Consider the following 24,519-nt stretch of genomic DNA (forward strand, 5'->3'; position numbering starts at 1 on the left):
TTACTTTTGAATGGAAGGGTCAATAGTTCAATCCATGTATGGGTGGTTCAGTCTTTCTCAAACCCAGGTATTAGAGACCAGAAGAGGTATTTGAGAACTTCGAAGGCGTTCAGATCTCATACCCGTGATTCCAGCAAGGAAGGAATATTTGCCATCAGTATTTTACAGGGTATTCTGTCTCATTTGCTAAGTGGCTGTCTTGGTTTTAAGACAAGGAAACAAAGATATTTTGATCCCTTCAAGTGATTTCCAGTAGCTTTCTTTAAAGACATGAATTTGGGTAGATGCTCAATGTTTTCAAAATATTTGTTCCCCTAGTTCTTACCTAGTGCTCTACATCAACTAACAAGTAGGTATCTACTTGGTGTCTGTTGGAAGACAGGTATTTTTGAACTTCATTACTTACAGGTTTTTAGAGGTTTATTTCTGATATTAGAGAGTGGATAATTCTAGTTTAAAGCAGTTGAATTCTGTGTTCAATGGGTTGTGTTTTTTGAGATTGAAAGAATTCCATTTTTGGGGAATTTTGTATTACGCAGTTTTCAAATATCACACACACACACACACACAGAGTCAGAATAATAGAGTGAATCCCAGGATAGCCATCACTCAGATCCAACAGTTATCAGCATTTGGCCAAACTTGATTCACTTTCTTTCATTTTGGGGGGATGAAATATTTTAAAACAAATCCTTGGCATCCTGTTATTTTATCTCATGTTTGTACCTCAATATGCATCTCTATGAAAGAACTCACTTATATCAGAATTCTGATAATAGACACTGTGCTCACAGATTTAAATGGCAAAATATGTTAGATGCTTTGTACAGTATCAGCATCTGTCAACAGATCGCTGACATACATACGTTAGTTCCTTCCTTTTCCCCATAATTATTCTGGGAGTTGTTTTTTTTTTTCCTTTTTTTTAACAGGGGGAGAGTGGTTACCTCTACATATGGTCTGCGTGTATGACGCACTTATGTAATATGCCAGAAGATCCATCACAGGAAAGCCAAGTTAGATAAACACTCTATGGAAAACTCCAATGTATTGCCAGGAATAAATGCATGTGGAGATAAACATTGAGATTTCTGACTTACTCCATCTTGAACCATGTTTCTGTTAGAAGTTAAATTTGTTCTCATATTGCAATTTGAATTCATCTCTGCCCCCTTTTGTGTTTATAAACACAGATAAAGTTTGAGAGGATATCTTATTTCACAATCTGAGGGCACGTTTGGTTTTCAGTTCATAAGACAAAATTGTACTGGGATACCTAGGATAAACCACACATGAGACATTAATATTTGTTTCTTTTTCTAATACATCTTTTCTAATTGGTTTAGTCTTTAATGATTAATGGAGTCAATTCTTTATCCTTCAAAGGGGTGAGGCTTCCTCCCTCTTACGACCCATGATGGTGCTCTTAGCCAATGTTCCTTTTTACTCTCATAGCTGTCTCCAGTTATTTTTCTTTGAACTTTAGTTATAGCTATTCCATGAATATATGCTGAGGTGTGATAACACCTTGCTGTTTTCACCAGCTGAGGAGATGGTAATCATAGGGTCTGGGAATTTATGTCTTTGGAGAACTGTACCTCACTGTCATAAGACCACTATTTACAAATTCCACCTTCATTTGCCGCCTGATGGTACTGCCATTTGGTAATCACACAGCATCCTGTGAGGAACTGCCAGTAAGTGAGACTTAAGTCCATTTTGTAAATGATTATCCTAGACAGGCTCAGGCTGGGAGAGAAGTGAGAAGCAGTTGTTACTTGTCCCTTAGCATCAGATAAAATATTTCTGAAAGGGCCATGAAGGAGATGAATTCCTGAAAGGTGAGATTAGCTATCAAGCAACTTTCAAAGATCAAGGCAAGCTTTGGGAGTCAGAGCTCCTGTCCTGTAGGAGGAGGAGTAGGGTGTGTTATTGTTCAGTTGCTCAGGCCTGTCCAGCTCTTTGCAACGCCGTGGACTGCAGCACGCCAGGCTTTCCTGTTCATCACCTTCTCCCAGGGTTTGTTCAGACTAATGTCGATTGAATTGATGATGCCATCCAATCATCTCATCCTCTCTTGTACCCTTCTCCTCATGCCATTAATCTTTCCCAGCATCAGGGTCTTTTCCAATGAGTCAGCTCTTCGCATCAGGTGGCCAAAGTATTGGAGCTTCAGCTTAAGCATCAGTCCTCCGAATGAATATTCAGTATTGATTTCCTTTAGGATTGACTAGTTTGATCTTGCAGTCCAAGGGACTCTCAAGAGTTTTCTCCAACACCACAGTTCGAAAGCATCATTTCTTTGGCACTCAGTCTTCTTTATGGTCCAACTCTCAAACATCTGTACATGACTACTGGAAAAACCATAGCTTGGACTATATAGACCTTTGTCAGCAAAGTGATGTTTCTGTTTTTTGATACACTGTCTAGGTTTATCATAGCTTTTCTTCCAAGGAGCAAGCATCTTTTAATTTCATGGTTGCAGTCACTGTCCACCGTGACTTTGGAGCCCAAGAAAATAGCCTGTCACTGTATCCATTTCCCCCCCAACTATTTGTCATGAAGTGATGGGACCCGATGCCATGATCTTAGTTTTTTTTTGATCTTAGTTTTTTGAATGTTAGTTTTCAAGCCAACTTTTTCATTCTCCTCTTTCACTTTCATCAAGACGCTCTATAGTTCCTCTTTGCTTTCTGCCATTAAGGTGGTGTCATCTACATATCTGAGGTTATTGATATTTCTTCCAGCAATCTTGATTACAGCTTGTGATTCATCCAGCCCTGCATTCTGCATGGTGTACCCTGCATAGAAATTAAATAAGCAGAGTGACAATATACAGCCTTGATGTACTCCTTTCCAGTTTTGAACCAGTCCATTGTTCCATGTCTGGTTCTAACTGTTGCCTCTTGACCTGCATACAGGTTTTGTAGGAGGCATGTAAGGTGGTCTGATAGTCACATCTCTTTAAGAATTTCCCACAGTTTGTTGTGATCACAAAAGTCTTTAAGAGTAGTCAGTGAAAAAGAAGTAGATGTTTTTCTGGAATTCTGTTGCTTTTTTGATGATCCAGTGGATGTTGGCAATTTAGTCTCTGGTTCCTCTGCCTTTTCTAAATCCAGCTTGTACATCTGGAAGTTCTTGGTTCCATTCTGTTGAAGCCTAGCTTGAAGAATTTTGAGCATTACCTTGCTAACATGTTAAATGAGTGTAATTATGTAGTAGTTTTGAGCAGTCTTTGGCATTGCCCTTTAGGATTGGAACAAAACTGACCATTTCCAGTCCTGTGGCCAGTGCAGAGCTTTCCAAATTTACTGGCATATTGAGTGCAGCACTTTCACAGCATCATCTTTTAGAATTTGAAATAGCTCAGCTGGAATTCCATCACCTCCACTAGCTTTGTTCGTAGTGATGCTTCCTCAGGCCCACTCGACTTTGCACTCCAGGATGTCTGGCTCTAGGTGAGTGATCACAGTGTCATGGTTATCTGGGTCATAACATCTTTTTTGTACAGTTCTTCTGTGTATTCTTGCCACCTTCTTTTAATATCTTCTGCTTCTGTTAGGTCCTTACCATTTCTGTCCTTTAGTGTGCCCATCTTTGCATGAAATGCTCCCTTGGTATCTGTAATTTTCTTGAAGAGATCTCTAGTCTTTCCCATTCTATTGTTTTCCTCTATTTCTTTGCATTGATCGTTTAGGAAGGCTTTCTTATCTCTCCTTACTATTCTTTGGAACTCTGCATTCAGTTTGGTATAGGGTGTGGTTATTGGTAGACAAGATAGCTGCCTGATTTAAAAGTATCTGCACTGATATGAGCTTCCACCAGCCAGCAGAAGGAAGGAGGTTTGAAGCTTTAGTTGAAGCCTGAAAAGAAGAGTCGTTCATCTGGATTCAGGTTTGAGCCCAACTCCAAAGGCTTTGCATACTCTAAAAAGCCGTTTCAGTTCAGCTCAGTTCAGTCGCTCAGTCGTGTCAGACTCTTGGCAACCCCATAAATCACAGCACGCCAGGCCTCACTGTGCATCACCAACTCCCAGAGTTTACTCAAACTCATGTCCCTCGAGAATGTGATGCCATCCAGTCATCTCATCCTCTGTCGTCCCCTTCTCCTCCTGCCCTCAATCCCTCCCAGAATCAGGGTCTTTTCCAATGAGTCAGCTCTTTGCATGAGATGGCCAAAGTATTGGAGTTTCAGCTTCAGTATCAGTCCTTCCAATGAACACCCAGGAATGATCTCTTTTAGGATGGACTGGTTGGATCTCCTTGCAGTCCAAGGGACTCTCAAGAGTCTTCTCCAACACCACAGTTCAAAAGCATCAGCGCTCAGCTTTCTTCACAGTCCAACCCTCACATCCATACATGACCACTGGAAAAACCATAGCCTTGACTAGATGGACCTTTGTTGACAAAGTAATGTCTCTGCTTTTTAATATGCTGTCTAGGTTGGTTATAACTTCCCTTCCAAAGAGTAAGCGCCTTTTAATTTCATGACTGCAATCACCATCTGTAGTGATTTTGGAGCCCCAAAAAATAAAGTCTGACACTGTTTCCCCATCTATTTCCCATGAAGTATTGGACCAGATGCCATGATCTTAGTTTTCTGAATGTTGAGCTTTAAGCCAACTTTTTCACTCTCCTCTTTCATCAAGAAGCTTTTTAGTTCCTCTTCACTTTCTGCCATAAGGGTGGTGTCGTCTGCATATCTGAGGTTATTGATATTTCTCCCAGCAATCTTGATTCCAGCTTCTGCTTCATCCAGCCCAGCGTGTCTCATGATGCACTCTGCATAGAAGTTAAATAAGCTCTGTTTAGCATTACCTTAATTATGGTTCATCAGGTTACTGAAGTCACCTGGGAAAACAGGAGGGGAGGGCTGTATTAGGGCCACACAGCCTATATTATAGCTGGAAATCCAACTCTGTATTGGTGGAGAAAGACAAGGCAGGAAGAGTAAGGTGGTGAATGATAGGGAATCTGTGAGATTGTAGTCTTAGTTACCGCAAGATGTAACTCAAATGATGTATCAGGAATGTACATTCCTTGAATGTACATTTATTCTTATGAGAATGCTTTTGCATGATTTTTTTCCTGAAAAATATTTTTTAAATTGCATTAAATATTTATATATTAGAAGCTGCCTCTTTGGAGCCTCACATCTTATTGCTTTCCTCTAAGCTAGTCAGTCTGTGGACGGAGGTTCGTCACATTGTACAGGAGACGGGGAGAAAGACCATCCCCAAGAAAAAGAAATGCAGAAACGCAAAATGGCTGTCTGAGGAGGCCTTACAAATACCTGTGAAAAGAAGAGAGGCCAAAAGCAAGGGAGAAAAGGAAAGATATACCCATTAGAATGCAGAGTTCCAAAGAATAGCAAGGACAGATAAGAAAGCCTTGCTCAGTGATCAGTGCAAAGAAATAGAGGAAAACAGTAGAATGGGAAAGACTAGAGATCTCTTCAAGAAAATTAGAGATATCAAGGGAACATTTCGTGCAAAGATGGGCTCAATAAAAGACAGAAATAGTATGGACCTAACAGAAGCAGAAGATATTAAGAAGAGGTGGCAAGAATACACAGAAGAACTGTACAGAAAAGATCTTCATGACCCAGATATTCACGGTGGTGTGATTGCTCATCTAGAGCCAGACATTCTGGAATGTGGAGTCAAGTGGGCCTTAGGAAGCATCACTATGAACAGAGCTAGTGGAGGTGATGAAATTCCAGTTGAGCTATTTCAAATCCTAAAAGATGATGCTGTGAAAGTGCTGCACTCAATATGCCAGTAAATTTGGAAAGCTCAGCAGTGGCCACAGGACTGGAAAAGGTCGGTTTTCATTCTAATCCCAAAGAAAGGCAATGCCAAAGAATACTCAAACTACTTCACAATTGCACTCATCTCACACGCTAGTAAAGTAATGCTCAAAATTCTCCAAGCCAGGCTTCAACAATACATGAACTGTGAACCTCAGATATTCAAGCTGGATTTAGAAAAGGCAGAGGAACTAGAGATCAAATTGCCAACATCCTCTGGATCGTTGAAAAAGCAAGAGAGTTCCAGAAAAACATCTATTTCTGCTGTATTGACTATGCCAAAGCCTTTGACTGTGTGGATCACAATCAACTGGGGAAAATTCTGAAAGAGATGGGAATACCAGACCACCTGACCTGCCTCTTGAGATATCTGTATGCAGGTCAGGAAGTAACAGAACTGGACATGAAACAACAGACTGATTCTAAATAGGAAAAGGTGTACCTCAAGTACTTGTCACCCTGCTTATTTAACTTATATGCAGAATACATCATGAGACACGCTGGGCTGGATGAAGCAGAAGCTGGAATCAAGATTGCCGGGAGAAATAACAATAACCTCAGATATGCAGACGACACCATCCTCATGGCAGAAAGTGAAGAAGAAGAACTAAAAATCCTCTTGGTGAAAGCGAAAGAGAGTGAAAAAGTTGGCTTAAAGCTCAACATTCAGAAAACTAAGATCATGGCATCTGGCCCCATCACTTCATGGCAAAGAGATGAGGAAATGGTGGAAACAGTGACAGACGTTATCTTCTTGGGCTTCAAAATCACTGCAGATGGTGACTGCAACCATGAAATTAAAAGACGCTTACTCCTTGGAAGGAAAGTTATGACCAACCTAGACAGCATATTAAAAAGCAGAAACATTACTTTGCCAACAAAGGTCCGTCTAGTTAAGGCTATGGTTTTTCTAGTAGCCATGTATGGATGTGAGAGTTGGACCATAAAGAAAGGTGAGCGCCAAAGAATTGAAGCTTTTGAACTGTGGTGTTGGAGAAGACTCTTGAGAGTCCCTTGGACTGCAAGGAGATCCAACCAGTCCATCCTAAAGGAAATCAATCCTGAATATTCATTGGAAGGACTGATGCAGAGGCTGAAACTCCAATACTTTGGCCACCTGATGCAAAGAGCTGACTCACTTGAAAAGACCCTGAAGCTGGGAAAGATTGAGGGCAGGAGGAGAAGGGGATGACAGAGGATGAGATGGTTGGATGGCATCAGCGACTCAGTGGACATGAGTTTGAGCAAGCTCTGAGAGTTGGTGATGGACAGGGAGGCCTGGCGTGCTGCAGTCCACGCGGTTGCAAAGACATGACATGGACATGACTGAGCAACTGAACTGAACTGAAGAAAATATTTTGTGCTTTAATAAATAAACAAATGAGCCATTATAGATAAAGTTGAGCCCCTTATGCTCTTTCCCAAATCTATTAACCTCCCCCATGGCTCATAGCATAAATTCATACTTATCATCTCCTCCCATATATTTGTGATGTATACATATGTGAGGAAAATGTTTAAACTATGTATAGTATTTTCTGTAAGTTTTTTTTTTTTTTTGACATTTCTAAGAGTGACGTAGTGCATGTATACTTTGCAAGTTGCTTTAGTCATCAGCATGTGTAAAGCTATACTTTGTTCATTTTGGCTGCTTTATAGCATATCTTTCTGGTTATTTCACAATTTGTCCATTCTCCATTTGATGAATATTTATGTTACTTCTATTATTTTGATATTAGAAAAGAGTAGCAATGAAAATTCTTGAGTATGTCTCCTCAGGCACATGTGTGAGGTTTTCTAGGATTAGAATCATACAATCATGGGTATGAATGTATCTAATTTAAGAGGTTTTTGCCAAACTGTTTTGCAAAGCTGTTGTACTAAAATTTTATTCCCACCATAGCTGTATGGCAGTCTTCTTCAACTCTTGATATCTTCAGACTTGTTAAATTTTAACCACCTGATGGAATGATTGGTTAATTGGATCTGACTGCAGTTTTTATTTAATTATCTCTGATTCCCTGGAAAATAATTATCTTTTCATGTGATGATTGGCCATTTAGTTTTCCTCTTTAATGAATTGCCTGTCCCCACATTTGCCTATTTTGCTGTTGTATTGTTTGGCTTTTCTATTTAGATTTGTGAACTAAACCTTTATTATGTGCATTGCCAAAATTTTACTATTCTTTAACTTTTCTTTTCATCGATTAGAAAGTCTTTTGCTGCATGGAAGTTTTGAATTTTGTCAATGTTTTGGTCTTGTTTAGAAAAATCCCCCTAGTTGCAAATTATAAATATATTTTTTATTTCCTTTTTTACACATGTCTTTATATCACCTGAAATTGATTTCTGTGTGTGATATGGAAAAGACAGTTTGTTTTACTTTTATTTTTTCATACAGATGAACAGCTAATGCTGTTTTCCCCGTTGGTAGGTAAAGCCATGTCTCTTATATCAAGTTGCCATGAAAGTGTGTGTTTCTGGTTCCTTATGTCATTGGTTGGTTGTTTTTCTGTGCCAGTATCATGTCTTACTACTATCACTTTGAAATAAAATATGGTTTTCCGTAGGGCATCCAGTTCTTTGACTTCCAAGTTATCTTGCGTACTCTGGCTGTTTTGTACTTCTGCAGCGGTATTCAGAGCGTCTGTCAAGCTTCGTGAAAAACCCTTTGGGATTTTCATTTTATTGCACTGAACTTATATATTACTGTTTCGGAAAACTGACATCTTAACATCTTTCTCTGCCCATGAAATGCTATCTCTTCAATTATTTAGGTTTCCTTGTAAGCTTTTGAATATTTACACTTATTCCTAGAATCAGTAAACCTTTTTTTATTATGTGTTGTCCTTGAAATAATAATTTAAAATATTTTTCTGATATTTCTATATGAACACAGTTAATTCATGTGGCTTGATATTTAACTCAGCAAATTTGCTAAACTCTGTTAATACAGTTTATAGATCATCTTGTTTTTTATATGTAAATAATTAATCATTTGTGATAAAGAGTTAAGTTTTTCTTTTCCAGTTCTTTTTTTTTCTTATTGTTTTGGCTATAATCACTAATACATGCTAAAGGCAATTGGTGATTGAATCAGCTTTGTTTCTTGAAAGGGAATATTAATATTTCCATCAAATATGACAATTGCCATACTTATACCTTTTACCAAGTTAAGGAAGTTTCCTTCTAACCCTAGACTGGCAAATTATCATGGAAGTTATTTAAATTTACCAAACACATGTTTGCATGTCTAATGAGATGATCATTGGCCTTTTTTCTTTCCTTGAGTTTGTTCACGTCGTGATTTCTATTACCAGATTTTTTAAATGTTAAATCATCTTTGCATTCTGGAATAAACTCTGTTTAGTCACATCTCTCTCTTTTCCTATATAGATCTAAATATATAAATATAGATAATTATTTTATTTAGGAACTTTTTATTTTTTTTCTCAAATAATACTGGCTGGCAATTTATTTCGCTCTTAATCTTCCTTTTGTGCTCATAACATCGGTGTGCTGGCATCATACAAAGGTAACCAAATAAACTGAGAATGTAATATCAAGTAATTTTAGGTAGGTTTCAAAACAAATGGAAGTAATGCTGAACCACAGGGAGCTGGAGGCATTGGACTGAGTGCTCACCAAGGGAAGAGGATTACTTGTAGACGTCAAGGATGCATGTTCAACATGCATTTTCATGTTAAAAATAAGCATTTAAGAATAGAAATGGAAATGTAACTGGAACCAATTGAAGTGGAGAAGGGAGAAACTCAATTGGTTCAGTTTTGACTTTAGTCTGATATTCCTGGATCCGATCCTACTGTGTACTGTTCTGCTGATTCTCACACATGGTATCCGTCTTGTGTGTTTTTATTCTTTGGGATGATGAATTCATCAGTGGGGCTGACCAGAGGGAGTCCTGTGTGGCTGTATTGATGTCTGACCCTCTGGAGTGGTCTGATGCTTGCTAGGCACATGGAGGTGGGGTTTGGAGGGTAGGTGGAGATATCACAAGCTTAAGGGCTGTGGCTTTTGTTAATTTCTCCTTCTGTGGATTCTCAGACTTGGCAACAAGTCTAACTTCAAATCCCATCTGTGTGTGATTTATAGGCTCGGGGTCTTAATTTCTGAAGGGAGTCTTTTAATTTATTTATTTCCCAACCAGGAGCCTAAGTAAGACAGACAAACTTAATTGTTTTCCCCAGTGCACGTAAGTAGATTGTGTTTTCTGGTTCACTCTTTTACTAATAGGGAGATCTTCAAGACTCCTAGCTTAGCTCTTGGTCTCAGTTCTAAGTCACTGCCTCAGTTAAGGCCAAGGGCTCATCTTTTTCCCAGTAATATTTAATGCCTTGTCTCCATAATGTTGACAATCTGCCACCAGGGCATCCTATCACCTCAGTCTGCTGTCCCCTCAGAGCTCAGCAGCGCATCTAAAACACTGCTTATATTTTTCTCTAGCATGTCGTAGTGTTTATTTTGGTTTTTTGTCTTGTTTTTTTCCATTTCTTCCTCTTGGGCCTGACTCAAAATTCTCTCTGAAAATTCAGCTAATATGATGTCACTCACACAGCCTGTTACAGGGAATAACAGATACACAGTGTTTTCATTATTTACTGTTTGTTTTCCATAGTTTTCTTTCTTACATGTCTGTACATCATATTTCCATACATTTTTGCCGTATAAGAGGTAACATTTTATATACTTTTTCAGATAAACTTTAAAAAAATCTAGTAATTGCATGTTCTTCAACTACTTGGAATATAACTTTCTAACTTAAAACATTTTTGGTTTGCATCAGCATTATTTTGTGGCCTGTTTTCTGATTCTAGTGGTGGATCATTCGTTTTTTTCTTCTTATTGTTTCTCATTTGAGGCTCTAAAAAGTGTGAGAAATATTTTTATTGTAAATAGAGACTTAATGATATTTATTAAATTCTGTGCTGTCCCTTTTCAATCTTTTATTGTGGGCGGAAGGGAATGAGGGAGGAAATGTGTGGAAAGTCTGAGTATTTTAGCTTTAAGAACTAGAATTGAATTCTCTGGTAGCTCAGCTGGTAAAGTGTCTGCCTGCAATGCAGGAGACCCTGGTTTGATTCCTGGGTCAGGTAGACACCTGGAGAGGGATAGGCTACCCACTCCAGTATTCATGGCTTCGCTGGTGGCTCAGACAGTAAGGCATCCACCTGCAGTGTGGGAAACCTGGGTTTGATCCCTGGGTTGCGAAGATTCCCCTGGAGAAGGAAATGGCTACCCAACCCAGCATTCTTGCCTGGAGAATCCCATGAACAGAGGAGCCTGATGGGCTACAGTCCATGCAATCGCAGAGAGTGGGACACGACTGAGCAACTAACACTTTCACTAGAGATGTCTCATTTTATAAATGAGAAATCGACACTTAGAGATGTTGTGAGACTTTACTGGAGACCAGATTAGCTGGTGAGCATCAGAATCAGGAAGAAGTCCTCACCCACTCCATTGTTTTACTTTAACAGAAGTGGGAAACCAGACTGGCTTGATTTAGGTCTTATTACTGGTCCTTTATTCTGCATAGATTAAAATCTCTTTTTAGTCTGTCAGAGTGCATATTTACATTCTTATCTAAATACTTACTAAATCATATAGACTTAATAACCAGTCTGTGAGCTGTGCTAAGCATTCCCTTCACTTGGCTAATGAAGATGTAGCTGTCTTTCAAGAGATTAAAGACCACACTGGATGGAATGGGAGTGGCCCACAGCAGGCACCCAGGTGTATCACTTTGGTACCCCTGGAAGGCGTAGCCCAGCGCAGTGCCTTGCCTGTACCTGGCATTCCAGTAATGTCTGTGAATGTACCAATGAACAAATGAAGTGCCTAATGAAGATGAACACCCTCCCTGCCTCATCAGAGCTCAGGCTTGGCAGATTTGTTATGACTTCTTTTGAGATCACATGATAAGGTGAGGTAAATTTCTGAGATTTGGAACATCTGTTCTGTAGAGCAGCCAGTGAGGCCTCCGCCCTCCACCCGATCATCCTGTGATGTAATTGGTAGATGTGAAAAGGGCATGAATGTGGACTTCTCTTTTTAGCTTTGAGGACAGTTTATTTTTGGAATCATTCTATCTTATTTATGTCTTTGTTTCTTGGGCAGTGTGGAATTCTGTAACTCACTACAGAGAAATTTCTAATTATAGTGATTGAGATTTTGGAATAATGAACTTTAAAAAGTATTTGAGTTTTGTTTGACTATATTCTTGTTTTCCCCTAACTTCTTGCAACACATATTACTTTTTGTAAAGAAGAAAGGGAAATCATTTATAGTTTTATCTATATAAATTTCACAAATATCTAAATTTCACAAAATTGTCATTCTTTACATAGTTTGTTTCCCCCCTGTTTTTCTCTGTTTTCACCAGTAATATGAAAAGTTGTCATCTTATTTTTAGTATGTTAACTACTCAATTTGATGGTTTTTGAATCATATTTAAACTTATTTTTGAAAATTATTGTTACAACTTAGTATGCTTTGATTTGTGCCTAAGTAATAAAACAGATGTTTACATACTTCTCTTCCCCCATTTTTAAGTCTTATCAATGCAGTGATTTTGGGGGCAGTGCTGTCATTTTTATTATGAAAACATTCATTATGAACACAATCATTCTTATGTGCTCACTATATATATACATGTATATTTATTGATATTTTAGTGTTAAATGGTTTTTCTCTTTTATTATCAATACAATGATTTTAATTCCAGATTATTATTGTTTTCACAATAAGTATACATTCAAGTTATTTTTGATGTATGCTTTGTTTTATAACCATATGAAGAGCAGTTACTTAGACTCAGTTATGTTTTGTGTATTTTTAATGTGTGCTGCCAGTCTTTTTATTCTATTGTGGTTTTTATTTTTACTTTTTTCATGGCTTACTTGCATTTATATTTTCTTTAGGAAGGAAATGTATATGATGATCGTTCTGAGCTCTCACATCTCGGAACTGTTCTTCATTATCCCCTTATGAGAATTTAAGTATAGTTGGTTGTAGACTTTATGGCTCTCAAACACTGTCTCCATATAATGGAGGTTTTTTTTCCAAATTGAAATTGAATAATGGAGATTTTGATTGGTTGTATTCTGTCCTTTGGAATTCTACAGCAGAAGTTTGAAAATACTGTATTTTCTCTCTTTCTCTCAATATTTGTTTGCTTTTTGTTTACTTTTTATATTTTTAGAATTTTAACCCTGAGATTCCAAAATCTAACCTAGCTATGTCTGAATTTTAGTTGATTTTAATTAAATCCTTTATAGTTTATGTAAACTTACATCAGTAACTTGAGGTCTTTCTTTTTAAGCAGTAACTTTTCATATACTTCAAGCTGTGTTACTTAAGCTTTGTCCTAGTCTTAGTTGGAGGAGTAATGGTAGGAATTTTTTCCTATATGTGCCTTCTTTCCTTTTACTGTTTTCTCAGACCTTCTTCTCTGAGCACTGAGTAACTTTCCTAAGTATGTTTTCTACTTGTCATTTCAGTTTTCTGAAATTTTTATACTTCACCGCCTGAATTACTGCTTTTAATTCAGAAATGGCTTTTCATCTCTTTGGTGGCCACACTGATGGAGTTCTTATGATGTCCACTGTGTACTTAATCCCAGAACCAGTGCATATGCTACTTTACCTGGCAAAGGGGACTTTTCATATGTGATGAAGTTCCATATTTTGTGTTGGGGAGATTATCCTAGTTTTCTGGGTGGACAAGGATCTTTAAATGTGGAAGATGGAGAAAGAAGATTCAGCGTAGGAATAATGTCAGTGTGAGAAGGGCTTGACTTGACTGGTCATTGTTGGCTTTGAAGCTGGAATGGGACCAGGAGACAAAGAATGTGGGCCATATCTGCAAATTGGAAAAGACATGAAAAATTCTCTAGAGCCTCTGGAAAGGAACACAGTCTTGCCAACACCTTGATTTAGCCCAGTGAGGCCCACTTTGGACTTCTGACCTTCAGGACTGTAAGATAATAAATTTGTCTCTTGAAGCTACTAAATTTGTGGCAATTTGTTATGTTAGCAATAGGAAGCTAATATAATCTCTATGGAGTTTTTTCTGGAATATTTTTTTTCTGTCTTTACAATGACTTTCTCTGTTTTCAGTGCTTGTATCCTAACAAAGCACTTTGAGAATAAAAATTAGAAATACAAATCCTGGCATTTAATCCCTTCTCCCTCTGCCCGCCCCCCCCCCCCCCACTTTTGCTCCATATATCTGCTTCAAGGGGAGGCATTCTATGTTATTCTTCAGGATGGCCATCTCCTCTGAGTTGCTTTCTCCCCATGTGTTTGCTAAATTTTTTCCTGTTTGCTTTATCCTTATAACCATGACTACCTAATGGCTTATAGTCCACCCAGTCATAGTTGAATTGGATACTCCCAGAGCTTGATATGGGTTTTTGCCTAAATCCATCAGGTCCTGGAAAAGTAAAGAAGTACTTTCACACTACCCTTCTGAATACCATTGAAGATGCTACCAAAGTCTCTTTCACTTATTCTCTAGATCTGCTGATTTTTGTAGATGATAGGAGAAAAGATTTAATGCTTCTTTCAATTCAGTTCTGTTGTACTAAATTCAGCTAAAATTCCAATATTTTTCCCCCCTGGCATTATCTGTGCTAAGTTGCTTCAGTCATATCCAATTCTTTGTGACCCTATGGATTGTAGCCCTCCAGGCTCTTCTGTTCATGGGATTCTCCAGGCAAGAGTACTGGAGTGGGTTGTCATTTCCTTCTCCACAGGAGTTATCTACCTTTACTATTTTTAATTCCTGGTATATTTTCTACTGCTTTAATATTTAGCTGGTGATTTTATTAAATATTGAATTCTTACCCAAAATATTCTTAGTATAGAATTTTAAATCTGAAACAGACCTTATGTATAATTTAGCCCAATTTTCTGATTTAACATGATAAAACCAAGGTTCAAAAAAGTCATGTAACTTATGTCATTAAATATGGTATGCTTTTTATGGTATCACTACTCAATTTTTAAGAGATAAGAGATGGCATAAAACAGGTCACATGCCATTTGCTGAGTAAACACTGGAATCCCTTAGAAGAAATTTGTCAGTTTTATTCATCTTAGTATACTGTGCCTTAAAAAGACAACTTATACTTTGCATTGTAATTATTAATGACACAGTTTTTCTGTGAGAAAAGCAATGAGGCTGTACATATCACTGCTTAACTTTGTTGGCAGTTGGCATTCAGAAGTTGGAATGCTGTGAAATACAACATTTATCTTTACATTTTAAAAAATATCCTTTGCAGAAAGGAAACTCATGAAGTGTAAACATTTTTGGAATTAGCTTTAGAAGCAATCAGTATACATTTAGCATCTAGTCTAATAGTTGGACGCTATACAACTAACAAGAAAGACCCTCTGCCCTCATAATATTTAGTCCAGTGTGGGGACATGTCAATAGATAATTAAGCCGTTATTGTTCATTGTGCGTTGTTATAGGTATGATGCAGGGAACTGTGGAGGAAGCACGTTGCTGAGACGTGGGAAGATCTTGGGAGAACAACTAGAAAGAATAGTATTCAGCTAGTACATGAAGAATGAGTATAAGGTGAAAATGGGGGAAGGATTGTTCTAGGCCAGTGGTACTCAAAGTGTGGTCCTTAGACTAGCAGCATCAGTATCACCTGGGCCCATTCTCAGCTCTGCTAAATCAGAAATTCTTGGGATGTGGCCATCAAGCTGTGTTTTACAAATGCTCTGGATGCTGGTGCAGAAAACGTCCGTTCTCAGTGATGCTGAGAACCAGAGGTGAAAGAGATTCCAGTCCATTAAACAGGTGAAGCAGAGAGCTTGAAGCCATGAATAGCTTGAGTTGAGGCAGGAGAGGCTAGAGAGGCCTGATAAAGTGGTTGAAGAGTTTCGATCTTTAGCTTATGTGCACTGGTAAGCCACTGAAACGTTTTCAGTAGAGAAACAGTTTGAGCAGTTTTGTCTTTTAGAAAGATCACTGGAGAAGAGGTTAGTGCTAGGTGGAAAGAATACTGAGGAAACCAGTATAGTAGTATTGCTGGTGGCCATGAGGATGGAATAGTAAACAGGTGGAACAGATACTGAGGAAGGAGAGTTTAGAGGATATGGTTACTGTCTGAATGATGAGGATGAGAGAAAAAGGAATTTCCCAGGTTTAGCACTCAGGCCACTGGAAAGCTAGTGGTTCTCTAGCCTTAGCAATAGAGACCACAGGAGGAGCCAGCTGGGGAAGATTTAAAGTTTGAGTTTAGTTTTGAACACAGAGACTATGCAATAGAGATAATGGTGGGCAGTTTGATATTTGCTTAAAGCACAGGAAAGGAATAGGGGTTAAATGTATAGGTGTGGGAGTATTTGGGCTTCCCAGGTGGGTGAGTGGTAAAGAATCAGCCTGCCAATCCAAGAGATGCAGGAAATGTGGGGTTTGATCCCTGGGTCAGGAGAGCCCCTGGAGAAGGAAATGGCAGCTCATGCCAGTGTTCTTGCCTGAAAATCTCATGGATAGAGGAGCCTGCCAGGCTACAGTCCTTGGGGTCACAAAGAGTTGGACACGACTGAATGACTGGGCATAGGAATATTTGAGATATATAAGATAACTGAAATCTTGGAGGACATTTTTGAAAAATCAGTACAAGTGTGTTAAATGAGAATATAGGGTAGAAATAGTAACCTTGCACAGAGGATGGGAAACCTTGGAAATGACTGGAGGACCACCAGCCCAAGAGAGAGATCAGCACCCAGGAGAAGATGACGTCATGAGAGTCAAAGAAAGAGGATTTTCTTAAAAAGAGGCTTCCAGTCATGTGTCTGATGCTCTGAGGGGTTAGGATAGTGAGGACTGGTAAGTTTCCATTGGACCAGCCACCAGATTGGTATGACTTTGGGAAATTATGTGAAACTCAAGGCTAGAGTGGTTTTCATGGAGGGGTAGGAGGAAAAGTCATATGACAGGTAATTGAGAAACCAGTGTGTGCCCAGTGAGACATCAGTCAGTCAGTCCAGTCGCTCAGTCATGTCTGACTCTTTGAAACCCCATGAATTGCAGCACACCAGGCCTCCCTGTCTGTCACCAACTCCCGGAGTTTACTCAGACTCATGTCCATCGAGTTGGTGATACCATCCAGCCATCTCATCCCCAGTGAGACGTAAGAGAGAGCAATTGGCCATGAAGGGGAAAGAATCATCAAACCTGAAAGTGAACATGAAGTTATTGTAAGGCTTTCTTTCTGTCTTTGGTAGAGATTAAACCAGCTTGATTATAGATAGGAAAGATTCATGGGAGAGAAGAATGAGTGAGGAGGGGAATTGAAGGTCTGAAGAAGAGAAAGGAAGCAATTTATAGAACAAGGTTCTGGAAATAGTAGGGATGGATGGGATTCAGAACACTTGGAGACAAAGGGTATGCCTTTTCCATTGTAACAGAAGGAGAAGGAAGGATAGATTCTTGAGTAGTAATTTTAAAGGTAAGAGTTCCAAGCTGATGATTTCTAAGTTTCCCCTTTTGGCAACTGCTGATGCAGAGACGGAAGGTGGGACTCGAGAGAATAATAGATAAGTTTTAAATAGTTACTGTGAAGAAGACACAGAATAATAATTAGGGTGAAAATCAGATTTCTTATGGCATTAAAGTCTCAATTGAGGCTGATTCTTTACCACCTGAGCCACAAGGGAAGCTCAAGAATACTGGAGTGGGTAGCCTATCCATTCTGCAGCTGGTCTTCCCAACCCAGGAATAGAATCATGGTCTCTTGCATTGCAGGCGGATTCTTTACCAACTGAGCTCTCTGGGAAGCCCGCCAGGTATTTTAGATTTCCTCTAACATTTCTCAGAATCCTTGGCATAAGTATGGAGTAGTGTTAGTTGCTCAGTCATGTCTGACTCTTTGCAACCCCATGGACTATAGTCCACCAGGCTCCTCTGGCCATGGGATTCTCCAGGCAAGAATACTGGAGTGGGCTGCCATGCCCTCTTCCAGGGGGTCTTCCTGACCCAGGAATTGAACCTGCATCTTTTGTCTCCTGCAGTGTCAGGTGGGTTCTTTACCATTACAGGAACCAGTTGTTTTCATCCAAGACTGGTGTTATTCTAAGAAATGGTTGCAGAAGTACAGTGGAGCAAGTCGATTAAAAGGTAAAGGTCTCTGCTTCCTAACTTGAAATTATAAAATTCAAGAAGGTCTGAAAATGGAAGATTTTTTTTTTCTTGACTCAGTGGCAAAATTTGCTCTGAATGAATCAATATGAGGCTACTTACAACCTTTATTTATCAAATTTAGTGTATATACTCGTATTTTAGGGCTTCCAAGGTGGATCAAGTGGTAAAGAATTCACCTGCCAATGCAGGAGACACAAGAGATGTGGTTCGATCCCTGGGTTGGGAAGATCCCCTGGAGTAAGAAATAGCAACCCACTCCAATATTCTTGCCTGGAAAATTCCATGGAGAGAGGAGCCTTGCAGACTACAGTCCAGGGAGTCTTAAACAGTCTGACACGACTGAGTGACTAAGCACACAACACAACATTCATGTTTTAGTTTAGAAAGTAATGTGTATCATTATGGAGTGCCGCCCTAAATTTTGATGGGGCTGTTACATCAGATAAGGATTATGTCCTCTATAATTGTGCTTAAAACCAGCAAGTTCAGGGGAACTTCCCTGGCAATCCAGTGATTGAGACTCTGTGCTTCCACTGCAGGGGGTGTGGGTTCCATCTTTGGTTGGGGGACTAAGATCTGACGTCCTGGTGGTCAAAAGCAAAAACAAAACCAGAAAATGTTTAAATTCTGAAGGAAACCTGACCTCAGAGTCTTCAAGAAGAGAATGTGTTCCTGTGTTAGCAAAAAAAAAAAGTGGTTGAAATGATACACTATGGAACCTGAGATGGATAAGAAAAAGGGGTAAGAGAGAGAGGTAATCTACTGGGAAAAAATAGGATGCTTAAGGAAATAGATGGCTTCAAAAAACTGCTGTATTGGGGATCAAATGAGAAATTGTGAAGAATGGGAAGTGAGTAACTAGAATGTATAAACTGGAAAGAATGGGAAGAGTAATTAAAATGTAAACAGTATTGAATGTATCAATTGATTATTTCCAAAGGGAGACAGTTTTGAACGATTACCAAGTTCAGGGTATGACCAGGGGAGTGGGCAGCTGAGTTATAGGAATAGAAAGGCATGAGTGATGAGATCAAGAAACTGAGAAGCTAGAAAATTAGATGAGTTACCCAGAGTAATGGCAAGATTGGAAGTGGAATGAAGCATAAATTCTCAGATCTCCAATAAGGGGTTCTCTGTGGAAGGTACATGAAATACCAAGATGTGTAGGGCAAGGTCCCCACTCTTCCCCTGGAGTGTCATCTTTTTAAGAAACAGAGTGATAAATAATCATACAGCCTAGTAAGAGTGATGATTATAGAAGCATGATCTAAAGTCTGTTGAGTATAAATGAGGAAAGAGACCCTAGATTTCTGGACAAGTCAGGAGACTAAGCATTCAAGAAGAATCTCACACACTGTTTTGGAGGTTTCTGTGATTGGTAAACATTTATGCACAGTCCACGGGTATTCAGTAGAATATTTGATCAAAACTAGTGGTTAAAACTGTATTTGCTTAAAAAAAACTGGATTTGCTAGATTATTTATCAAATGCAATGCAAGATAAAAAGGTTGGTTGTGAGCTGTCTTCAAAAAATATTCTTCAATTTTAGGAGTCACAGGTAAACTTAAGTCTTTAGGAAAGGTGATTTGGTGTGTAATTTTCTAGTTTCTCCTTCATGTTACTTCTTACTCTCTAATTTTGTTGTAATAGTTTTATTGACTGCCTGTGTCACTCTGTTATAAACCTCCTCAATCCTTTTTGGATTCAAGTAAGAGCTGAAGTAGTTAATAAGCAAATATATTCCAATTGAGAATGTTAAAAATATGAAAACACATAATAAAACATTAGGAGATCAGTCCTGGGTGTTCATTGGGAGGACTGATGTTGAAGCTGAAACTCCAACACTTTGGCCACCTGTTGTGCAGAGCTGACTCACTTGAAAAGACCCTGTTGCTGGGAAAGATTGAGAGCAGGAGGAGAAGGGGACGACGGAGGATGAGATGGTTGGATGGCATTACCGACACAATGGACATGGGTTTGGGTGGACTCCGGGGTTGGCGATGGACAGGGAGGCCTGGCGTGCTGCGGTTCATGGGGTTTCAAAGAGTGGGACATGACCGAGCGACTGAACTGAACTAAATCACTCATTATCATTTTGAAAGATATACTTTAGAAAAGTGTCCAAATAGCAACTGCTCTTTGAAGGTTACACTAGGTAACATATTTCTTATGTCCTCCAAAAAGAAAAAAGTTCTCAAACATCATAGATGCGTTCATGAATGCTATTCTGGGGTAAGTAGTTGTGGGGATGGACAGTGCTGACCACAGGAATGTTGAACAGCAAACGCTGGCTTTGGGCAAAGGAGCTTTGATGCATAGTGACCTCTTTGAAATGTTGGCGCTGATAGTTCCTGTGGGGACTTAACGTTACAAGATGCCTGACACGGATTGAACATGCTATGTGAGAACAGAAATGCAGAGTAATAGGGCAATGATACCCTATCTATAAACCAACTGTGTTTACAGATTCCCTAAATAACAGGTCAAAATAGATTGCACTATGGTAAATATTCCAGTTGCAACCCTCTTGCAAAATTCTCATCTGTCTCATGTATTTTAAGCATGATTTCTGGGTCGTGTGGCTTTTCTAGTAGACTTCAATGATGTGCAACCACCAAGCACAGACCTTGTCATTTATTTAACTCCAGCTCTCTTTAATCTTGAGGACAGTAAAACTGTAAGAAATCTTGGGGTTTCAATATAATCATAGAACATTACACAGAGTCAGATTTTCAAATTCTTTGCTTATGGCTTTTTGGGGGCCACATTTACCATAGAAGCCTTGATTTATCTATACATCTTTAAATTTGGATCTGTGGTTTTTCACTTTTTCTCATCTTTCTTCCTTTCTCTTTTAGTTCACAGCCATGAATGAACCGCAGTGCTTCTACAATGAGTCTATCGCCTTCTTTTATAACCGGAGTGGAAAGTATCTTGCCACAGAATGGAACACAGTCAGCAAGCTGGTGATGGGGCTTGGAATCACCGTCTGTATTTTCATCATGTTGGCTAACCTCCTGGTCATGGTGGCGATCTATGTCAACCGCCGCTTCCATTTTCCTATTTATTACTTAATGGCGAATCTGGCTGCTGCGGACTTCTTTGCTGGGTTGGCCTACTTCTACCTAATGTTCAACACAGGACCCAATACTCGGAGACTGACTGTCAGCACGTGGCTCCTGCGTCAGGGCCTCATTGACACCAGCCTGACGGCTTCCGTGGCCAACCTACTGGCCATCGCAATTGAGAGGCACATCACGGTTTTCCGGATGCAGCTCCACACGCGGATGAGCAATCGGCGGGTGGTGGTGGTGATTGTGGTCATCTGGACCATGGCCATTGTTATGGGGGCCATACCCAGTGTGGGCTGGAACTGCATCTGTGATATTGAAAATTGTTCCAACATGGCACCCCTCTACAGCGACTCTTACTTGGTCTTCTGGGCCATTTTCAACTTGGTGACCTTTGTTGTCATGGTGGTTCTGTATGCTCATATCTTTGGCTATGTTCGCCAGAGGACTATGAGGATGTCTCGGCATAGTTCTGGACCCCGACGGAATCGGGATACCATGATGAGTCTTCTGAAGACCGTGGTCATTGTGCTTGGTGAGTTACCATAAACAAACCAGATTAGTCTATGGTAGTGATAAAACAACAGTGCGAACATCCATAAGGTATACATGCAGGAATTACAAGGGGACAAGGCGTCCTTATAGCAAATGTTTATGATCAAGTCAGCATCCCAGTCTTCCTATAATTATGGAATTGGTCTCAGGGAAGTAATGTCTTAGTGATGTGATACAAATGATGATGATGGGGAAGATTTTATTAACAAGTTTGGCTATCAAGTATTGACAAATCCCTGCTTTTGAAAGGTTTTATTATAGCCCAAATTATGGAACTTTTGTCCATAGTATGCTTATTACAAATTCCCAGAAAGTATTTTTAGTCTCTTATGAATATTCTTTCATATATAGTCATTTTTATGAGTCTATTTCCTAATAAGACATCTTTCATATTCAGTCATTGCTACTGCATGCATATAGGTAAGTATATCAAGATTTTTTATATATTTATTGCACAAAATGGTTTAGAATTAATGCCATCTGTGACAGTCATCTTTATGAAAACTTATTTTTTTCCATTAATTGTCTGTTTTTAATTGTTGTTTAGTTGCTAAGTCATGTCCGACTCTTTGCGACCCCATGAACTGCAGCACGCCAGGCTTCCCTGTCCTTCACTATTTCCCAGAGTTTGCTCAAACTCATGTCCATTGAGCCTGTTTTTAGTGGTGAAAATTAATTCATCTTTCAAAGTGAAAAACAAAGTTTTATTCTTTGATGTATAATAGAATAATTTTTGTCTTTAAATAACTTATTTTTCCTGGATGAAAAATTCATGGTTAGTGATCCAGAGGAATATATTTATTCATTTATGTATTCAGAAAAGAGTTAAAGAACACCTCATAACTTCCAGGCCTTATGCTGACTCCTGGAAATGTGTCTATGAAGAAGAAACACACAGAACATTTCTTTTGAAAGTTAGAGGGCCTATTTTAAAAGTTCATCCGCTGAGCATTTTAAATAATTACCATCTGGAATTACATTTTCTCCATAGACTGTATTCAAGTTGCTGTTTCATCACATTAAAAATATTTTTTTAAAATATTAATCTTTTCATCTTCATGAAAATTCAGTGGAAAGTTCCTCTATTGCTCTTTGTTCCAGTTTGTAAAGCAGGGTTGAGTGGCTGGAACCTGGGATTGTGTGGATCCTCTGAAATGCTGGGAGCTACGTTAATTTTAGCCATGGGAAAGAGAGCCCTAATTATGGCTCTCAGGATAAAGACCAGGTCTTGGGATTGTCGCCTCAAAGGCCTGACACTATGACTAACTGGCACATGTAGGTGGTATACATGACCTACCGAGGCCCCCATCACCTCAGATGTAAAATTATCTTTTTCCATCAAACAAAGTTCAATTGAAGTACAAAAATGGTTTCCATCTATGTTTAATTATCAACAAAAGCCCTGTGCTTTCCTGTGCTACAGATATACATTCTCCATGGTAGGGATGAAACACGTCTTCATTTACCATGGATGCTTTCTTTTTTTTTTTAATTATTAAATAACTTGAGATATTTCACTTCTGTATTGATTCAAGTATCCATTTACTGCTGATCTGAGTGTTGGTTGAAACTTTTCATATGCGTGTACTTTTTCTACTGTTATCTCAGCTACTGCTCATAGTTCATAGAATGACCAACAGAAAATGACTATTGAACTTGGACTATGAACCTGCCAAGTTCTTGCTTTAATTTTGACCTTTGTATAATGCCTGGCATTTTCCAGTGTGTATAGTATGCTTAATGATTCATATAAAGTTAACTTTTGGGCCTGATTGGGTGATTTTGCAGTTTAAATGAGAACTATGTTGAGGGTTTATGGACAACAGTTTCAGGGCACAATGGCCCTAAGTGGCCTTTCTGCCCCACCACACCAACCCTTAATGTGAAAGTGACAGATACTATGCTGCCCTTTAAGGTTAAACTGATAAACTCTACAAAGATTGAATATATGTAGCTGCCTCTGAAATAAGTGGCACTATTTCTTTAGGTATGTGATGGAGGAAGTTTTAGAACATGGAAAACGTCAATCAGGGTGATAGGTGAAGAAATTTGGTGAGACAAGATAATGTATGGGATTGTAGTAGAGGAAGGAGAAATTTGAAAAGTGGACTTTAGACTTTTGGAGAAAAGGGGCGAGAATGGGAGAATAAGCAGGGCTCAGAATAGGTAACTCACAACCCTAAACATTCCGGGGTTTTTTATCAATGTGGTGCCTGGGTCCCATTCATACAACATACTCCCCTGTTTGAATTTTATGTAGTCATGATTGCCAAGAGATGAGTTCGTCTGTAGGAACAAAAATTCTAGTCTACTTGAAGCTCTTCTCATTGTAAATTAGGTTGTTGACAATCAGGTATTTTTGCAGTGCACGTTTGGGTTTTTAATATGTCTTCTCTGCCAAACTGTCAACTTTGCAACTTTGGGCAGGGATTGTAATGATGTGTTGTCCACTTTCTCCACGTTTCCTCTTGCAGGATCTGGCACAAAGTAGGTGCTTGTCAAGTAACTGTTGAATAAATGAATGTGGTGACAAAACCAAATTTCCGAGCCTTCAGAACTGAGGACCAGGAAAAGCCAGAATGAATTCACTAAGTTGATGCCATTTTGTTCAGTCGTGTGGCAGAAGCCAAGCCTGGTTACATCCCTGTCACATTTTATGCCTTCCCATCAAATATTTACTACACCTTGGAAAGTGACCACAGTGGCTGCCCAATAAATAATGCTTACCTTATTCATTTATTCTGGTGATGACTATGGTTTGATTTAACGGTGTCAAACCTTCAGTTTGTATTTCACCATGTCATAGGGTGACCTCTGGGTTTTAGACTTATTCAGTTCAGTAAACCAATGTTTATTGGTTATTTATCCTTCAGTTAAAAGGATTTGTTGGTCAACAAGT

The 24,519-nt window shown here is 39.0% G+C and overlaps 1 protein-coding gene across 2 annotated transcripts in view; it reads left to right on the top strand.

The window, feature by feature from the left end:
- Positions 1–24,519, top strand: part of LPAR1 (lysophosphatidic acid receptor 1) — a 153,301-nt gene that overhangs the window by 74,516 nt on the left and 54,266 nt on the right. For both annotated transcript variants that reach the window (XM_043927938.1, XM_043927939.1), the window contains exon 3: positions 20,853–21,600. In XM_043927938.1, the coding sequence (XP_043783873.1) occupies positions 20,853–21,600 (748 nt within the window). The remainder of the gene's footprint in view (positions 1–20,852; positions 21,601–24,519) is intronic.

This window comes from Cervus elaphus, chromosome 16, assembly GCF_910594005.1.
Source record: "Cervus elaphus chromosome 16, mCerEla1.1, whole genome shotgun sequence".
Lineage (NCBI taxonomy): Eukaryota > Metazoa > Chordata > Mammalia > Artiodactyla > Cervidae > Cervus > Cervus elaphus.